Source organism: Pinus tabuliformis, chromosome 2_1 (assembly GCF_031772625.1).
Source record: "Pinus tabuliformis cultivar Carrire ecotype Pingquan chromosome 2_1, CPIR1, whole genome shotgun sequence".
NCBI classification, from domain to species: domain Eukaryota; kingdom Viridiplantae; phylum Streptophyta; class Pinopsida; order Pinales; family Pinaceae; genus Pinus; species Pinus tabuliformis.
The window spans coordinates 711,276,754-711,295,713 of record NC_142299.1 but is presented as its reverse complement, the minus strand read 5'-3'; the positions used below and the strand labels follow the sequence as shown (position 1 = coordinate 711,295,713).

The 18,960-nt window shown below is 35.2% G+C and overlaps 1 protein-coding gene across 1 annotated transcript in view; it reads left to right on the top strand.

Moving 5' to 3' along the window:
• Positions 1-318: 318 nt before the first annotated feature.
• The window catches only part of LOC149202571 (putative aldo-keto reductase 2), a 74,115-nt gene continuing 55,473 nt past the window's right edge, over positions 319-18,960 (top strand). The window contains exons 1-2 of the mRNA XM_089403191.1: positions 319-581; positions 706-903. Coding sequence (XP_089259317.1) covers positions 363-581; positions 706-903 — 417 coding nt within the window. The 5' untranslated portion in view covers positions 319-362. The remainder of the gene's footprint in view (positions 582-705; positions 904-18,960) is intronic.

The window sequence follows — 18,960 nt, the reverse complement described above, 5'->3', positions numbered from 1 at the left end:
ACAAGTAATATCATTTGCTCGCCCCTCCAAAAGAAATATATAATATATATTTCATGTATATCTCAAAATATCAGCATGGTTAGGTGTACATAGTTTGAAGTTTGGTCTACATAGTTTGAGTTTTGGTCTCCTTCATAGTACATATCAATCTCCTCACGCACGGACTTTTATAATGCTGAACTGCCGATTGCTTACTGCTCGCGCTGAGAAAGTAGGCCCGCTCTCTTACTGATCGGCGAATTGGGTGAAATCTCGTTAAGACTGTGGTTAACTATTCATTGCGTCCAATCCATAAATACGTACACTCCACAGTCGAAGGTGATTTGGAAAAGGGGGTACAGTGAGTGCATAACAACACAGCAATGGCACAATTAGCAGTGCGTAGTTTGAGTTTGGGGTCGCAAGGACTAGAAGTATCAGCACAGGGGTTGGGTTGCATGGGCATGTCTGCTTTCTATGGCGCTGCAAAACCCGACGACGAAATGATATCTCTCATCCGCCATGCTGTCTCCAGGGGCATCACTTTTCTGGACACTTCAGACATTTACGGCCCTTTAACCAACGAAATCCTCATTGGAAAGGTTGGATGGCCCCCCTCCTGTCTTTTCTTTTCTGTCTTCCTTACAATTACCATTAACAGTGAATGCCATATAGCTTAGCCCTGTTCTTCTGGAACTTAACTTAAGCTTTTGGTTGCACTTGCAGGCCATTAAAGGGATAAGAGACAAAGTCCAATTAGCCACAAAGTTTGGAGGGGTGTATGCAGATGGAAAATGGGATGTCCGAGGAGATCCTGAATATGTTCGTGCGGCCTGTGAGGCGAGCTTGAAGAGACTTGATATCGACTGCATTGATCTTTATTACCAACATCGGGTAGACACTAAAGTCGCCATTGAAGCCACGGTATGTATGCATATCATCCATTGATATAAAAAAATATTTTGTCTTTTTCAGTCCTTGGGTCGATGTCAAAGTATCCTCTCCGTTGTCTTGGTGTCATGTTTTTTTTTTTGGGATTTTGGGTGTCATGTTTTTTTGGGATTTTTGGAAAGATAAATGAGGTAAAACACATTAGTTGTTGTTTTTCAATTCATTACACAAAATTTGATTCTTACAATGAATACGCTGAGGGGTATTTACGATTTTTGACTTAGCACACTCTAAATTTGACTTTTCCCAAAATATAACTTAATTGACTCTCCTAAATTTAGCCAACTCTGGCCTGTGGGAGTAATTGCAGTTTCTTACATTTTTTGGTATTTTTTTATTTTATGGTTGGTAGTTGCTTATAGTATTGTCATATGTCAGCGATACATCAATTTTACAAATGTTGATATGGCATAAAGTGGTAAATTTTTTGAGCACAATAATTTTGTATCTACAAGTAAATTTTATATTGCTGAAAAGCTTAATAGTGACCTTAGAAAGAAAATTTGAAATGATCCACAAACAAAATAATAATTGTACCCCACCTCCATAAGTGGCCTTAGGGATTGGCTCTATTACATGCATTCTTAAACTTCACAACCATATAAGATGGAGAGACAAGAGTCTCAAGGAGAATTTTTTTCTTATCCCCAAACCAAAGGTTCATTGATTTACAATAGTTTTTGTCCATTATAAGCTTTCTACCTTCCATTTATCTTTTTCTTTTCTTTTTTTACCATGGTGGATGGGTAACTTGTTGGAGTGATCTGGGCTAGGCCCAAGATCAAACCTTCTAGCTGCTACTATACCACCAAGAGTATATCTGATCTTCCTATAAGACAAATATACCAAGAATATATCACTTAGTAAGAACGGAGACACCAATCACATATCTGATCTGCCTGATTTGCCTATAAGACAAATATACCAGGAATATATCACTTAGTAAGAACTGAGATGCTCCTTGAGGTTGTATATTCCTCTAGTCTCATCACAACAAGATTAACATGTCATTTTCGAGGAATTGAACTCGGTGAGGGAGTTAACATCCCTCAGGTGGCAAGGGAGTTAACATCCCGTTTTAACCACTCGACCTACCCTTGACTCAATTATCCTTTTCTTAACACTATAGTTCTAATAAGAGAATGCATGCTTCCACACTCCATAATAATAGTAATGGTATTATTTTTGGGTATTGTTACTGTGTATGTAGATTGAGGACAATACCCAGATAATGCCCAACATTTTGGGTGGACACTCCACCCATATTGAAGGACTAATGAAAAAGTGATTAGAAAAGAGTGAGCATATAAGATTATAAAGATGTCGAGAAAGAGAACCGTATATAAATTTATATAAATTGAAAAATATAATTTGAAATTTTAAAATATTGACTAATAATAATTTATTCGATTATATTTTTTATTAACTAACTCAATAACTAAAGAAATAATAATAAGTTAATAAATATAAAAAGTTAATGATTTTAAAACAAGAAATTTTTATTAATTAACTCACTGAATAAAGAAATAATGAGAGGGAAAAATTAAAAATAAAAAGGGGAACATTAATAAAAAGAGGAGGTTAAAAAGATAAATAAAAGGAAATGAAGGAAATTAAACTAACAATAATCATTTTTAAAAATAACGTCAATAATTGTCCGCTTTGGGTGCTCAATTGGTAAAGGTCGTGGAAATGAAGTCTCACTAAACCGGAAGTCTTGGGTTAAAATCTTGTGCTATCCCCCGATTAGGGGTGAGAAGTTGGACATGATGAAGATGTAGTCCTACCAAGCTTACAAAAAAAATAGCGCCAATAATTATTAAAAATAATATTAATTAATAAAAGGGGGAAGTGAGAGAAGGAATTGATAAAAGAAAGAAAAAGGAGACCACACAAAAATTAAATAAAGACTAAAGGGGAAAAGGTTGTGAATTATAGTTCTAGTTAAGTTTTTAATGAATACTGATTTCAAGCTATTTGTATGAAGGAACTTCCTCTATTCTATTGGTGTCATACATAGAATTATTGTAAGTGATATGTTTGAATTTGATTATCATAACTTTCATTTTGTTAGTGTTAACAAGCATACTCATATTAGAATAGAACTACTTGAGGATTCTTAGTTGCTTGTCGAGATTACAAAGACTCCTCACTACACGAGCAATATCATCAACATAAAGAAGAAGGATGATGACTATACCAACAATAGTCGAGCTAACACAACCCGCTTGTTCCAAACAATCTTGTAACTTGTGAATATCAATACTAAAAGGGATAAGACATTGTAGATAACCTTGCTTGACTTCTAATTACAATCAATTTCTTTTGACCAGTCCTTGATGTTCCTAAAATTTGCAATAATGTTATGGTATAACCTTACTTTGACAACTCTCAACTTGAAAGGAACTCTTAGCATTTCTAACTCGTTCCTAAGCTTAGTCTTGTGCAATGTGTCAAAAGCTCTTCTAAATTCAATAAAACAACATAGGAGATTGATTTTATTATTCAACACTCATTTGCAAGGATATTAAGCGTAACAAGATGACCCACAATTGAATGATAGATCCTAAATTTGACGTGGCCTTTAACTCTTTTTCCATGGCATTCTAGCCAGACAATGATCTCTTTCCAAAATAATTCCATATAACTCCACTAAAATAGGGCTAATCATATTGGTCCTATATTTAGGGGGATTGCTTTTTCGCCACTTTTAAATATAGGTTTGATGAGGCTCTCAGTCTAGGGTTTAAGGAAACCTTGCTTGACTTCCAGCTTGAAGAGCTTGTGTATGCAAAGGATAGGCCATTTGATCTTTATGATTTTAGCTTGGTAGCTTTCGATGCCCATAGCTTTTCCTTTATTTGTGTTGTTTAACCCCAAACCTTATGTCTTTTATAAAACATCTTCCCATACTGGGTTGTAGAGCACCTAGCTACTCTAGGTGCAAATAAGTTTTTACTTTATAGAGATGTTTGAAATGTTGTCCACCCACATTCTTAAAGAATTTCAAGGTAAGAATTCCAAACCCTAAAAGGAATCATATTATTTTCTCTAGTTTTATTAGAAAAAAATTGCTTCTTTAATACTCTTAAATAAAATGTATTTGTTAATGTTAAAAATAAAGTGAACTAGTACATATCATCATTATAAAACCATTATTAATAAATATTAATGATAACAAAAACATATATATAAAATAGGGTGAAGTTCATACAAGTGACTTTTTCACACAAAGTACCTTAATAAAACATCCATTCATATGAATCAAAAACCTATAAACTTAATAAAATTGAAAAAATAAAAACTTAAAAATTACTAATTTTAATATGAATTTTAATTCATAATAAATTCTAAATTTAATTTAATTATCTTCATTTCAAATTTCATGAACTAATTAGATTAAATAAATTTAACATTACTAACCACTAAACAAAAACCAACTTCCCATTCTTATTTGTCATATAAATAAAAAACTATTTTTTATAAAAAACATACCTAGCATTTTTATTAAAGTCATACATGGTTGAATTCATTGAATGTTGAATGTAATCATTACAAATAAAAAACTATTTTTAATAAAAAAACATACATATCAGTTTTATTAAAATCAATCATGGTTAAATTCATTGAATGTTGAATATAATCGAGAACATTGATATGGCTCCTACTATTAATAGGAGTTGTCTTTAGTGTGACTTTTTGGATTTTCTGGTGTTGGAATCCGACGGAAAAATTTGAGGTGAAATCTTGATTTTTGTTATTTAAACTAGTTTTTTTACTATATATATGGATTCAACACCCTAAAAAACCCTAGGGCACTTCGATTGTGCAGGGTTACCCATCAAACTTGTGATTTCAATATATTCTTGCCGGATTTTAGAGAAATTAGACCAAAAAACCCCACCGGAAAAGCTTCCAAAAAGTCGCACCAAAGACAACTCCCTATCAATATAAACATAATTGATAATAATGATATCTTTTACTATCTTAAAACCAATTTAATATAATTAAAATAAATTTATTTTTATATAAATATAAAATTATAATAAAATTAAAAATTAATTTAATTATTATAATTAAATAAATATATGTTAAAATCATATATTTAAATTGTATATTTTTTTTTAAATTAAATTTTATTTATATAGTAAAAAATATTTTAAATAATTAAAAATTACAATCTTATTTAAACTTATTTCAAGAAATTTCGATAAAATAATGAAAACAAATTTAGAAAAATTTGACCAAATTGGTCTTTGTGGATAGTAATCATCATCATCATTAATATGCACAAAATTCCTAATCTTGTTCATCCATCAATAGATATTATATTTGAAACCTTCTTCGACACCATAATAAATATTATATTGAAATATGACATTTTCAATAATGTGAGCTTTGTTTATGATGTTTTCACTGATGCAAGATTTGTTTATGACGTTTTCATTGATGCAAGATTTGTTTATGATGTTTTCATTGATGATAGTGTTGTTGAAAGGGCCATTTACTTTGTGGGGTGAACAAATGATAAATAATGTTGGAAGGATATGCGTCTTGTTGGAGTCCAAGATTTGAGCTCTAGTTCTAGTTTATGGTGATCTCTCGATCTTAAGCTGAACTATGAGTTTCTGATATATGTGGCTTACTAGTTGTTGCATAGGCATTGTCTACTGAGGCGACAATTGCGCCTTAACCACAATTTTTTTTGCTGAAATCCGGTGATAAATTTTTCAAAAAATATGACTATTGGAGTGATTTTTTTTTTTTTTTTTTTTTTTTTTTTTTTTTTTTTTTTTTTTTTTTTTTTTTTTATGGTGGAAATGGATTCAACACCATAAAAAACCCCTGTAGCACCCAAAATCCTGAAGCTTGACATATGTAACCTAGATTTCCAAAAATTTATGCATTTCTGCCGAATTTTGTCAAAATCTTGTTAGAATTTCCACTATTTTCTTGACAAAATTGTGTCTACTCTATTCCATATATCTGTGTAGGTTACTAGTTCCCATCAACCATTGAAATATATATATATATATATATATATATATGGAAAAGTCAACATGGTCAAATGTGCATAGTTTGGGGTGCTTTCACATCCGATAAGTATATATCTCTTCACGCATTGACTCTTATAAAGCTAAGCTGCCAATTGCTTACTGCTCGCACTGGGAAAGTAGGCCCGCCCTCTCGTTGGTGTCGTTTAATGTAATTTTTTCCTTTTTCTAGAAATGTTGGCCCGCTTGTTGGTTGACCATAAGTGGGGAATGAACATTCTTGCACCACACATCATGGGAATATTCAACAATGTCATTCGGTAAGGATTCCCAAGGGACTGGACAAGTAGTCTAGCAATATCCTTTTTTTAAAAGTGGAGACATTAATAATCCTTCCAACTATAGAACCATTATGATCAATCCTTTGTTTGCAAAGCTCTTCGACAACGCCGTAGAAAATAGAATCACTAAGTGGGCAGAGGTAAAAGGAAAGAGGGCAAAAGGGCAAGTAGGATTTAGGCCAAAGCATTCTACAGTGGATCATGGTATCACATTGAGACACATTATTGAAAAGGCTTGGGGGGGCAAAGAAGAAGTATTTTGCTGCTTTGTTGACTTCAGAAAGGCATTTGACACGGTCCCTAGAGATCAGTTGTGACGTAGAATGGAAGAACTTGAAATTCCTTTGCATTATAGAGTTGTTGTTCATAGGCTCTATGAAGAGGTGAAAGTCAAAATTAGAACTTCAGTAGGAATTTCGAAAAGCTTTAGAAGTGACATTGCATTCAAGCAAGGCCGCCTTTTATTCCCTACTCTTTTTTATTTATATATTAATAAATTGGAAGAGTGGCTAAATCTGCAAGGTGGAGATGGTGTTTGATTGGGGGAGTTTGTGATAAAGCTTCTTTTGTATGTTGATGACTTTGTGTTGATTGCAAAATCGACACATGGATTGCAATTGCACCTATATGCCCTTGAGCATTTTTGCAGAGAAACGGGGATGCAAGTCAATACCAGCAAGACCAAAATAATGATTTTCTCTAATAAAAGGAAGCAGAGCCAACATATGTTCTTCCTTGAGGGTAACATTCTTGAAGAAGTAAATGAGTACAAGTACCTTGGGATTAATTTCAACAACAAGCTTAATTGGGAGGACTACAAAAAGAAGAGAATTTTAGGAGGGTGGAAAGAATTATATGCTCTTCAAAACAAATGTAGAGAGGCAGAGTTATGGGAATGGAAAATGATTAAATTGCTTTTTGGACTCCTAGTTTTTTCAGTGATACTATATGGGTGGGAATTATGGGCTAGGAGTACCCCTATCTCAAAATGGAAACAAATTGAGAAAATCCAAAAACGCTTGATCATGAGCTAGTACAAAATAAAAAGTTCAGTTCCTTATGAGATAATGTTGAGTGAAACAGGAGCAACTCCCATCAAAGCAATTGATATGGTGCGTCTTATACAATATCTAAAAAGAACTGAGCAAATGGGAGTAGGTAGATGGCCTAAAGTTATATTCAATGAAGGCATGAGTGAAAGAAAGAAAACATGGAGGAGACAAAACAACGAATGGATGCAAAAATGGGATATCTACCTCAATGCCCGTCCCTCAAATAGCAATGAGTTAAAGAATTTTGTTATGGAGAAGTTCTGTAAGCGTATATGGGGAAAATATTTGGGTAGAAAGAAGAAGTACTATGTTGAGGAATTCAACCCCACTTGTGATATCCAACAAAAATAGTACATTGGAGCTAGAATTTCGTGGAGAGCAAAGCTTCTTATTGCTCAATTAAGAGCTAACTCGCATCAACTTCGGTGTGAAACAATGCGGTGGAAAAGACCTAAAGAAGCTTGGGAAGATTGGGTGTGTACTTTTTGCATTTCTGGGGTAGTGGAATTGGAAAAAAAATCATTTTGGAATGTGATGCTTTTAGAAAAATTAGGGATAGTTATGACAATATGTTAGCATCGGTTCCTTGGCATTGTCTTTTCAGCAAGGGGACTGTTAGAAGTTTGGGCCAGCTCATCATTAGTTTGAATAAGAAAAGGATTGAATTGCAAAAGGTGAAAACAGGACGTTGGTGGTCTCATAGACTATTTTTAGTCTCATGGACGTCATTCATTCATAATTATAATTTATTTCTATCTCCTATAAATATTTGATCGCATTCATTGACCATTCGGTGGATAGGGAATCAAAGTGATCGTGTTACATGAATTTGGCCAGGATCGGCGAATTAGGTGAATTGTCATTTAGAATGTGGTTAACTGTTATGTGCGTTCAATTTATAAATACACACACTCCACAATCAAAGGAACAACATTTGTCGTGATTTGGAAAAAGGGGATAAAGTGACTATATAACAACAACAATGGCACAATTAGCAGCAACAACAAAAATTTGTAGATTACATTTGGGGTCGCAAGGATTAGAAGTATCAGCAGAAGGATTGGGTTGCATGGGCATGTTTGCCTTCTATGGCACTCCAAAGCCCGACAAAGAAATGATATCCCTCATTCGCCATGATGTACCTAAAGGCATTACTTTTCTTGATACTTCGTACATTTATGGCCCCTTTACCAACGAAGTCCTCGTTGGAAAGGTGGGACGATAGGCCTCCTTATGGGTTTTCTATTTTCCTTTGGACCAGTGAGACCAGCGATAGGCGGTCTTGAGAATAGCAATTGGTGCAGGGGAGACAACGATAGTTTATGATAGTAGTTAGGGGAGACAACAACAGCTCTAAGGAGGCAGCGATAGTTTCAGGCAACGGTCAAGCGGTGTTGTAGACAACGTTCTCGAAGTTCCAGGCAGCAGTCAGACACAACGCTCAGGTCGAGGTTTGGTTCCTAGCAGGAAACACAGGTCGGGCCCACCTCTCTCCTTTTTAGACTATTTGCTTTTGCTCATTGCTTGTGTTTCATACTGGCATAAAAAACCAGAACAGTTCAAATGGGCAAACAAAAACCAGAACAGTTCAAACTTGGGTCCCCTTAAACTCGGTTAAGCCTCTTGTGATTGACAAGTAAAGTGGTAAGATAACCTAGCATGGGGACAGGGGGGCCCAATGCAGAAGAAAAGCTTGTTTTGGTGGAAACTAAATACCCACGAAACATAGAGTTAAGAAAAAATACCTCAAACAAGCGGGATGTAGCAGGAGATTATCAAATGCAAATATTGAGTTCAGTACTAAGGATGCTTTTGGAGGAAGGCTGGTGCCCATCTTGGAATCCCAATCTCCAAATCTCAGGAGGATATATGGAGCCCTATCCCAACATTATTGCAGAGAATACAAGTGGGAACTGGAATCCCTTTCTCCCAGAGTTTTCTCAAGCCAATGTATTTGGCATAAATGAGAGATTGATCTTTGTGAATGCAAAGCAGTACAAGGGGATTTTACGACACATACAAGCCAAAAAGCTAAGATAGTCACAGAGAAAAAAACTCACCTGGATCTTACCAAAAACAATTAAAAACAACACAATTGTTAATGCCAAAATGCATATGTTAGTAGAAGAGCAGGCAGAGCAAGATGGGGATATTAACAAAAATAAAAAGACCTTATCAAAACAAGAGGAAACCTAGGCCAAAGCAAAATGAAAGTGAAGCTACTCCAACAAATAGAGAAGAGAGCAGTAAGGACACATACAACCCCACAACCACTCTATTGTTGTGGTCGTCAGAGCTCTATGTAAGCGAAATCGTGAGCATGAAAAAAAGAATTGAGTATATTGAGTTAAAAGGGAAACATTAAGTGTTAGCCTCACTCTCATAATAAAACAATTATAAATCCAAAAATCATAATTAAATAAATCAAATCTTGAGAATTAAGAGTTAGTTCCTCAAACTAGGGAGTTTAGTTAGGATGAGAGATTCTCTCCAACTAGTTCTCCTAGATTAGTGTTTTGTTGAGAAAATATCTCAACCAAGTTTGTCCAAGATAGACGTACTATCTTGAGACCAACTTCCTCATGTATTTATTTGTATATTAGATTGATTAATAATGAGAATGTGAGGAATGTTGTAAGGCTGAGGCCTTTTCCGCCATGTCTGGCTTCTATATTTCTAAGTGTTTATTTAATTGAGTTTATGTTATGTGTGTTAGTTTCCTTCATGAAGATCTCAAATTAAAATAAATTTTGGAGGCTAGTGAGAAATTTGAAAGGGAAAACAAGGTTCTCAAAGAGCAGGTAATAAGATTACAAAACAATATGGAAAGAGGGCAACAAGAGTTGATCATGCTGAAACAAGAGTTAGAGCAAACGAAGTCAGTAGAAAAAAAGACAGAGGGATAAGGAAAAATAGTAGAGAAAATCAGATGGAAGATATTTTCAATCAAAAATTGCAAACATGGAAATGAGGGAAAAAAACTAAAGCAACAAATAGAAGAAGCTAAATCTTGGGTTCAAGTGGTAAAGGAAGCATTGGTGGAGCAAAAATAAACCATGAGAGACAAATAAAGAGGCAAATAAGAGAAGAGAAAGCTAGGCAAGACAAGGCCACAAATGTCATCATCAAGGGCTTGAAAGACTATGGAGAAAAAGAAAGAACATATATGTTATCAAGGGATTTTCTCAAGGACATGTTGAATTGGACATGTTATATTCAACAAGCAAATAGGATTGGTTGGAAGGCAGAAAATGGAAGAGATAGACATACTTGAGACTAGAACAACAAGACAAGCGAAAGAAGGAATGGGAGAAAGTGAAATCAACAAGAGATGCAGGAAAATGGGCATTGCTGAAAAATGGGAAAGCCCAAGTCAGTGAGCGATTAACAAATAAAAAGTAGGGATTCGGGGCTCCCCGAGGATATCTAAACATGGTGAGTTGGAATTGTAGAGGTTACTCATGGAGGAGAGGACTGGGATTGGGGCCCATAGCAAAAGGGAAAGACACCATTATCCTTACGGAAACCCATGAGCATGATGGTTGTAGGGTTCCATAATTCGAAGGATATAGTAAAATTTTAGTGTGGAATGAAGAGACTAGTACAGGGAAAGGTCATGGAGGGATCACTGTTCTAATAAGAGAAATGTGGAGTGGAATAGTGAAAGTGGAAAAAGAGGATCCAAATAAGCAATTTATATGGCTAAATATAATATACAACAAAGTAACATTCAGGCTCGCTGTATGTTACTTTGCCCCAAAAAACTCAAATTTCTACAAGAAGACAAATTTAGATAAAGAAGACCCTTATGCTACTTTAAAAAGAGATATTGTTGCCTTCAGGAGTTTAGGAGATATAGTTCTAATCAGTGACTTTAATTCTGGGACAAGAAACAATCAGTGTATTCAGTTTGGAAGTGATGGGAAATTGGATAGCAATCCTCTTTGGTTAGAGGAGAATGAAGAGCACATGTGGAAAAGGACTTCTCAAGATGGGAATGGGAGTGTGTCACACTTTGGCGCTAAGTTGTTAGGCTTATGTAGCCTCTATGACATGGTAATTTGCAATGGCATGAAAGCTTGGCCAACATCCGGTGGCATCACGTGTAAAACATACAATGGTCAAAGTGTGGTGGACTATGTAATATGCTCTCATAGCTCTATTTGCAATTTTTTAGAGTTCAATATTGAGGCTTGTCCTATTGAGATGAATTCTGACCATATGCCTCTCTATATTAAGTTGGGCATACGCACATGTGGGGTACAAGAAGGGCAGGCCCAACAATGTCATAAGAAAGGGCATGCAAATGGAATAATCCTCATAAATCAAGAAAACCAAGACCTCTTTGTTGCTACCCTAGAACAACACTTTCAGTGGGAAAAAACAACACAAAAAACAAGGGAGACAATGCAAAAATAGAATGCATTGGCAACAATATGTTGATCCCTCTGATCTACAAAGCCTTAAAGGTGTGCAAAAGATCTCGACCTAAGAAGAGGGTATCAAACACTTTTCCAACTAATCCTTGGTATGATGAAGAGTGCAAGGCTGCTAAAAGTTCCCTTGAGGAGAAGGAGACAAACATAGAAAGTAAGAAAAAGTATAAAAATCTGATAAAAACAAAAAAATAAATTTATGTGACTTCAAGAAGGAATGAATTAATCTCTTTGGGAAAGCACAACCCCAAAGGATTTTGGCAGGAACTACAACAAAAGAGAAAGCAAATAGATAATAATTTATTAGATACACATTGGTTGGAATATGAAAAGCTCCTCTATGAGAGAAAACAATAGAAAAATATCACCCCCATAATCAGCACTACAACCATGTTATTTTCAGTACACGATGACAAGCGTGATATAAATAATTTAGAAAGTGGTAAAGCCCAAGACTTTAATGGGTTACAGGAAGAATTTTTAAAATGGGGTGTTGAGATCTTGGCCCAAATCATCAAAAGGATCTTCAACAAGATTACACAAGATAATTTTCCAAATGAATGGACAACAAGTGATGCTATCCCTCCTTACAAAAGTGGAGACATCAATAATCCCTCTAATTATCACACTATTATGGTCAATCCTCTTCTTGGAAAATTGTTTGGGGGCATGATGGAGCATAGAATCAATAGTTGGGCAGAAAAGGAGGGTAAAAGAGCAAAAGGAAAGGCTAGTTTTAGGCCAAAGCACTCTACAATTGATCATTGCATCACTCTTAGGCACTTCATCGAACAAATATGGGACATTCAGGATGGGGAAGCCTTTTGTTGCTTTGTTGACTTCAAAAAAGCTTTTGACACTATTCCTGGGGATAATATGTGGAGAAGAATGGAAGAGCTTGGAATCTCAAATGAATATAGAGTTGTTGTCCATAAAGTTTTTGAGAAAGTTAGTGCAAAAATCAGAACTAAAGATGGCTTTTTGGAATGCTTTGGTAGTGACATTGGGGTCAAGCAGGGGTGCCCCCTTTCCCCCACTCTATTTGGTCTATATATTAATAAGTTAGAAGAATGGCTAAACAACACCAGTGGAGAGGGTATTCCACTGGCAGGTTATGTGGTGAAGCTACTTTTGTATGCTGATGATCTTATCCTAATTACAAAATATTCTCATGGTTTGAGAGAGAATTTGAAGGCCTTAGAGCTCTTTTGTCAAGAGGTCAGGATGCAAGCAAACAATAGAAAAACCAAAGTCATGATCTTCTCTTTGAAGCAGAAAAAGCAGCAGTTTAGCTTTATATTTGAGGAAAAATCCTTGGAGATAGTGGAAGAGTACAAGTACCTAGGAATTATTTTTCACAACAAGCTCAACTGGGAGACGTGCATAACTAAAAGGATCAAAGGGGGTTAGAGAGCTTCTTACCTTCTTCAGAACAGATGTAGGAAAGCATAATTATGGGACTGAAAAAGCAATAAATCTCTTTTTGGAGTGTTGGTTACCCTGATTGTCCTCTATGGATGTGAAGTTTGGGGGAGAAACATGTCAATTCACAAGTGGAGACAACTAAAAAGAGTTCAAAAGCACTTAATCATTAGTAACCTCAAAGTCAAATCAATGGTCCCATATGAGATCCTACTAGTTGAGGCTGGAATGTTCCCGATGGAGGCTTCAACAATCATTCATTTGTTAAGTTATTTAAAAAAGGTGGAAAGCATGGATGCACATTATTGGCCCAAGTTGATTGTTGTAGAGGAGCTAAAGCGTAAGAAGAAAACTTGGAGGAAGTAAAATGACAAGTGGATGAGCAAATGGGGAATTAATTGGCAAGATTGTCCTAATTCCAAAGAGGAAAAAATGGGTGCTTGAAAATTTAGAACTGCCATGTGGGAAAAACAGGTTGGCAGAAAAGTTAGCGCTATATGTCAAAAAATTTAACCCATCTCACTCACATGATGAAAATACTTATTTTAGTGCCGCTATCAAGGGAAAGGCTAAAATTTTGCTAGCACAATTGAGGATTAGATCTCACCATCTTAGGTGCGAAATAGGTAGATGGGCAACCCCCAAGGAGAGTGGGAAGAAAGAACTTGTATCTTTTGCAGGGTAGGAGCGATAGAAACCGAATGGAACTTCATCGTGGAATGTGCGGCTTATGAGGACATTCGTAATCAATTTGAAAGTAATTTAAAGGTGAACAATTTGAGAAAACTGTTTGAGGAAGCAAGGCTTCATAAAACTGCGAATTTCTTGATCAAGATTCATGGCAAAAAGGTTGTTTTAGAGGGAAACCTGAGATTATGATGTCTTGTTTGGTTTAGAGTCTAGGTCCCTTAGATCGCGGGGTCTCTTGGACTTCATTAAAATTCCTTCATTCATTCATTCACCAATGAGTGCTATATAACTTGGTAAAATGATAGAAGTTCTATGGATCTTAACTTCTTTTGCAATTGCAGGCCATTAATGGGATAAGAGAAAAAGTCCAATTAGCCTCAAAGTTTGGAATTAAATATGCAGATGGAAAACAGGAGATTCGAGGTGATCCTGCATATGTTTGTGCCGCCTGCGAGACAAGCTTAAAGAGATTTGATATATTTATTACCAACATCAGATAGACATGACTCTTCTAAAAGTTTCTTTATGTCCTTTCTTTTCAGTCAGGGGTCGATGTGAAAGCATCCTCTTTGTTGCTTTGGTGTCATCATTTGTGGGTTTTTTTAAGCTCATCTTGAAGTTGTTGTCATCTTAAATGGTCGGAATTGTTGATGCTCTTGACCAATATTACAAGTATTGGGTGAGCAATACCTTTTTGCAGTGATGCACACTTTAGTATATGTATTTGTCTCTGTGATGTCCAATGGCATACCTACTGATGTGCATACCACACCACATTGTACCTCACTACAGAGTGCATAATGCTTACCCAAGGTTTAGGTCTTGGGTGCCGTCAAGGTCCATTTTATCATTTATGGGAATGGGGGATTTTTAGCCATGCAAAACCTTGGGATTGCAATGCTGCAATATCCCTATCAATTGTAATGAGCACCCCATTTTCTTGCTTTATCATTTGCTCAATGTTCAAGCTTAAAGGGATCTCTTAAGGGCTTTCTTAAAGAAGGTAAAGAAAACCACCGTGAAATACCAAACACTTAAACCACAAAAACAATGTGCCCATAATCTCTTAAACCAATTTTCTCAAATACTAAGACAGATCATTTGACTGAATCATTTTTGGTAAAATGCCATTATAATATGACTAGTAGTCACTGAGTCAAATGGCGCACAACAGAATCAAGCAAAATATACCCGCCCTCTCAAACTCAGTCAAACTTGCCATGAATATGTAAGTATAGGAAACCTTTATTGAATATGATCTGAAAGCTCAGTGAACCCATAATGGTAAAGTAATCATTCTCTAACATTCTCTCTCACACACACACACATTTAGAGGTGATTTTTCCACAACTACAGTCTACAATCTATTTGCAGGGGGAATTCAAAGTCTTTTGTAGGATTTGATACATGTATTATAGGGTAAAATGTTAAGGAAATAGTTTTCGGTTAGAATTGATTGGTTTTATGGGCCAGATATGGAGCATAATGAAGAAATCTGAAGCACGAATCCTAAAGTGCCAAGCCAAATCAAATGAAGAACTTGCTCATGAAAAGATAAGGCAGTGTTTTCATTCACCTCGGGCTTGTATTATACTGGAAAAGATATGTGAAATTGCTTGGAAAAATGGAATATGTTTGTAGAAGTAGGTTACCCATAGATGAGTGACACCTTTCATTAACCTATACGAAATCTCAAGTGTTACAAACTATAAGTTACCTAGATGTAGGAGTTCAAAGGTGTTGAGATTGTCAAATTCTGCTAATCACAAAATTTAGCAATGAAAACTCTTTATGACATATGCAACCTATGTCACAAGGTTTGTTGAACTTCAACCTTGAGATTCGAAATTCGGCGAACCTAATTTTTTTTTTGAGGTTTGGCAAACCTCATCGAACCTCATGGCCATTTGACCAAGTCCATAGCTCAAGCTCATATCCTCATGTCACAACTCAAGCTTGCAATCTATCCTTGTAGTTTCCAAGTCCATGATAGCATTTTTTTATGTTTATTGATGTTGATTTCTTGCTATTTTATACTATATTTCATTTTAAAATTCTATATATACATATGAAATGGAAACTCCACTATAAGACTTTAAAAAAAACTAGAAGCTATATCAAGATCATGCTCAACAAGTTAGTGAGAGGTGGGAGTTGAGTGAGGGTAGAAGTTGGTATATCTCAGTATTGGAGTGTGAGAATGATGCCATCATATGAAGAATCATTGATAGATAGGGCCATGGTGGGTTGGGAAACCAAGAAAAAGAAGCCAAGAGGGGTGAAAGCACCCATCCAAGAGCCGACGAACCTGGTCTCTTGGTTGGCCCTTAGGTTTATCATAGAATGCAATCTGGGGTAACTCTGTCTTGACTCTTATTTGTTCATCCAACAAGGCTTTTGGAGTGACAACTTGCAAATCACTTAGTGATGGAAGATCGACACATCTCTGAGCGGGCAACCAACTTGAGGAGAAAACGAGCTCGAGATTGAATTGGATTAAGGAGATGTTTCAGATGTGCTTTTGCAAGGAAGGAATACCACTAGAAATTATCAAGAGTGCCAGTCGGCCAAGGAGAAAGGACCTATATATACATATTTGCTCCCTATTATCTCCCTTGTCGTTTCTTCCTTTAACTAACAATCATTGCCCCATGCCAAAGTCAAAGCTTTCCAAGTGTGTGTGTGTGTATAACATAATGGTGAACTTCATCAAAAAATTCAAACTTGAACCAAACCTAATCATTGTTGAACCTAAACCATGTGATGTAGTATGCAACCAAAGATGATCTTAAGATTTACAATACAATGCATTGCACTCAAGGTGCTCATTATTTCTGAATCTTTCCTTTCGAATTTGTTCTCAATATTTTTGTATAGGGGGAAACTACTCTTTGGTGTGTCCTAATAGATCCACTTAGCTTGCAAAGGTAGGATTTGTTTTCTATCACTTAAGTATGTTTTATTCTATTTGATTCTTGTTTCCCTTGTCGTAGTATCTAGCGATGTGTCTTTTCGGAAAATATGTTAGGCATTTGTAACAATATCTTGGGGGTGTATAAATTTTTCCTTCTTCTTTTTATTCATCCACTAACATAATTTTAGGTTGTTAATGTTAAGCACATAATGAATCTTAAGATCAGCCAAAATGTTGAGAAGGATGACATTCACTCCAATGGCTCACAATATGCTATACAAATCATATCTAACAAACTTTGATTACATGGGGTGCCTAATACACTAACAAGTGTACATGTGAGGGAGTGGTTGAGAAGGCTTGCCACTTTTTTTGTGGCTTCTTTCTTGTTATATCATGAGGTGGAATTCTTGCAAATAAGATGCCTATCTCAAGTGGAAATGTTTTTTGGATTTTAACCTAAAGGAGTTGAGCAACTCCAATGTTTGGTTGTTTGTATGCAAAATAGTTTCTTTGTGTACTTGAACTAGGGTATGGATCCCTCATCATAAATGCTACGTCTCTGCTTGGCATGGGATAGTGGTAAGTACTTGAACTAGGGTATGGATTCCTCATAATAAATGCTACATTTCAACTTGGCATGGGAGATTTATAGAGACATGCCATTGGTTTCCATCCCTACTTAAGAAAATTGGCTAGTGAATTGGGAGGCATCTATCACTGCTTCAAAAGGTTATAGAATGTCAAGGAGTGAAATTACAAGTGTTGAGAAAATTGTGTCTTCTAGATGTTGATGTTAGATTTTTGCAAGCCTAGCACCTGACACTTAAATTCCTATCAAAAAAATGATCTACTAATTTAAATGCATCGCTAGGTTACTAATGCAAAAAATTCAGTGAAAGCAAATCTACCAATCTCGATTCTTAATCACAAAATGACACATAGATCTTGCCTAATCCAAATTCTTCATTAAGCTTTGAACTTACATAGGTTCCCTTCATGGTAAAATGGCCCAGTTGAGGAATTAAATACAACAATGGATCTGATCGAGCTGATCAACCCTCCTTGGCTGATCTAGGTCTCCTGATGCTCCTTCCTTGGATCCAACAGACTCACTGAGAATCCTCTCTCAATCTTGCGTTGTTGTATATTATGTGTTCTCCTCCCTAGCATAACTTTACATTAAGCTAAATCCCTAACCCTAATCTCCAAAGTGATTGACGATTGAGATTAGATCTCGCCTCACTTGAGATGTAGGGTTGAGATTAAACCATAATCACTAAAGTAAATAATATACTTTTCCTAAGTTTATTTTAGCTCAATAAGCCAACAAAATAATTATATGCTTTTCCTAAGTCTAACTTAGCCTAAGTTGCAATAGCAACTTGCCCACACTAGATCAAGTGTTCTAAGGAGATCTTGGGTGACTTTTGCATGCCTAGACACTTAGGCCTGTGCATAAGTATCTGCCCAAGCTACAAACATCAACAGTTGGAATTTTTTTTTCTTTGATTAGTGGAATTACTTGGTACTTTTTATAAGTTGATTTGGAAAGAGCAATTGAAGAATAGAGACATATGAGTTTCCTATGGAATTTATGCCTTTCAAGATTTATTTTATTTTATTTTACATTAGTGGTCATTGCCCATTCTTTGAGCATTGTTTCGTAGGAACTACATGAATCCTTGAAATTGGAATAAAAATTCATGGCATTGGATGTACTCTTTCTTAAACAAACATTTTTTGAGTTTTGCCTCACTCTGATTTTCTCTTAAAAGATCCAATACATTTTTGACATCTTACAAATACAAAGATAATTAATTGATATAGCTCCACTATCAATTCAAAGATAATTAATAATGATAATGATAATTAATATCATTAAGACCAATGCGATAAATTTAATATATTTAAAATAAATTTATAATATATATATATATATATATATATATATATATATATATAGCATGTGCTAAATATTTATTAAAATCAATTTATATTATTTTTTGTAAAATTAAAAATATATTTATATAGTAAAAACATATTTTAAATAATTAAAAATTACCATCTCATTTAAAATTATCTCTCTCAAATTACATCACTTAAGTTTCATTACAAAATTACTAATCACTGAGACCAAAGTTTGGTCTAACCACCATTATCATCATCATAAATAAATAA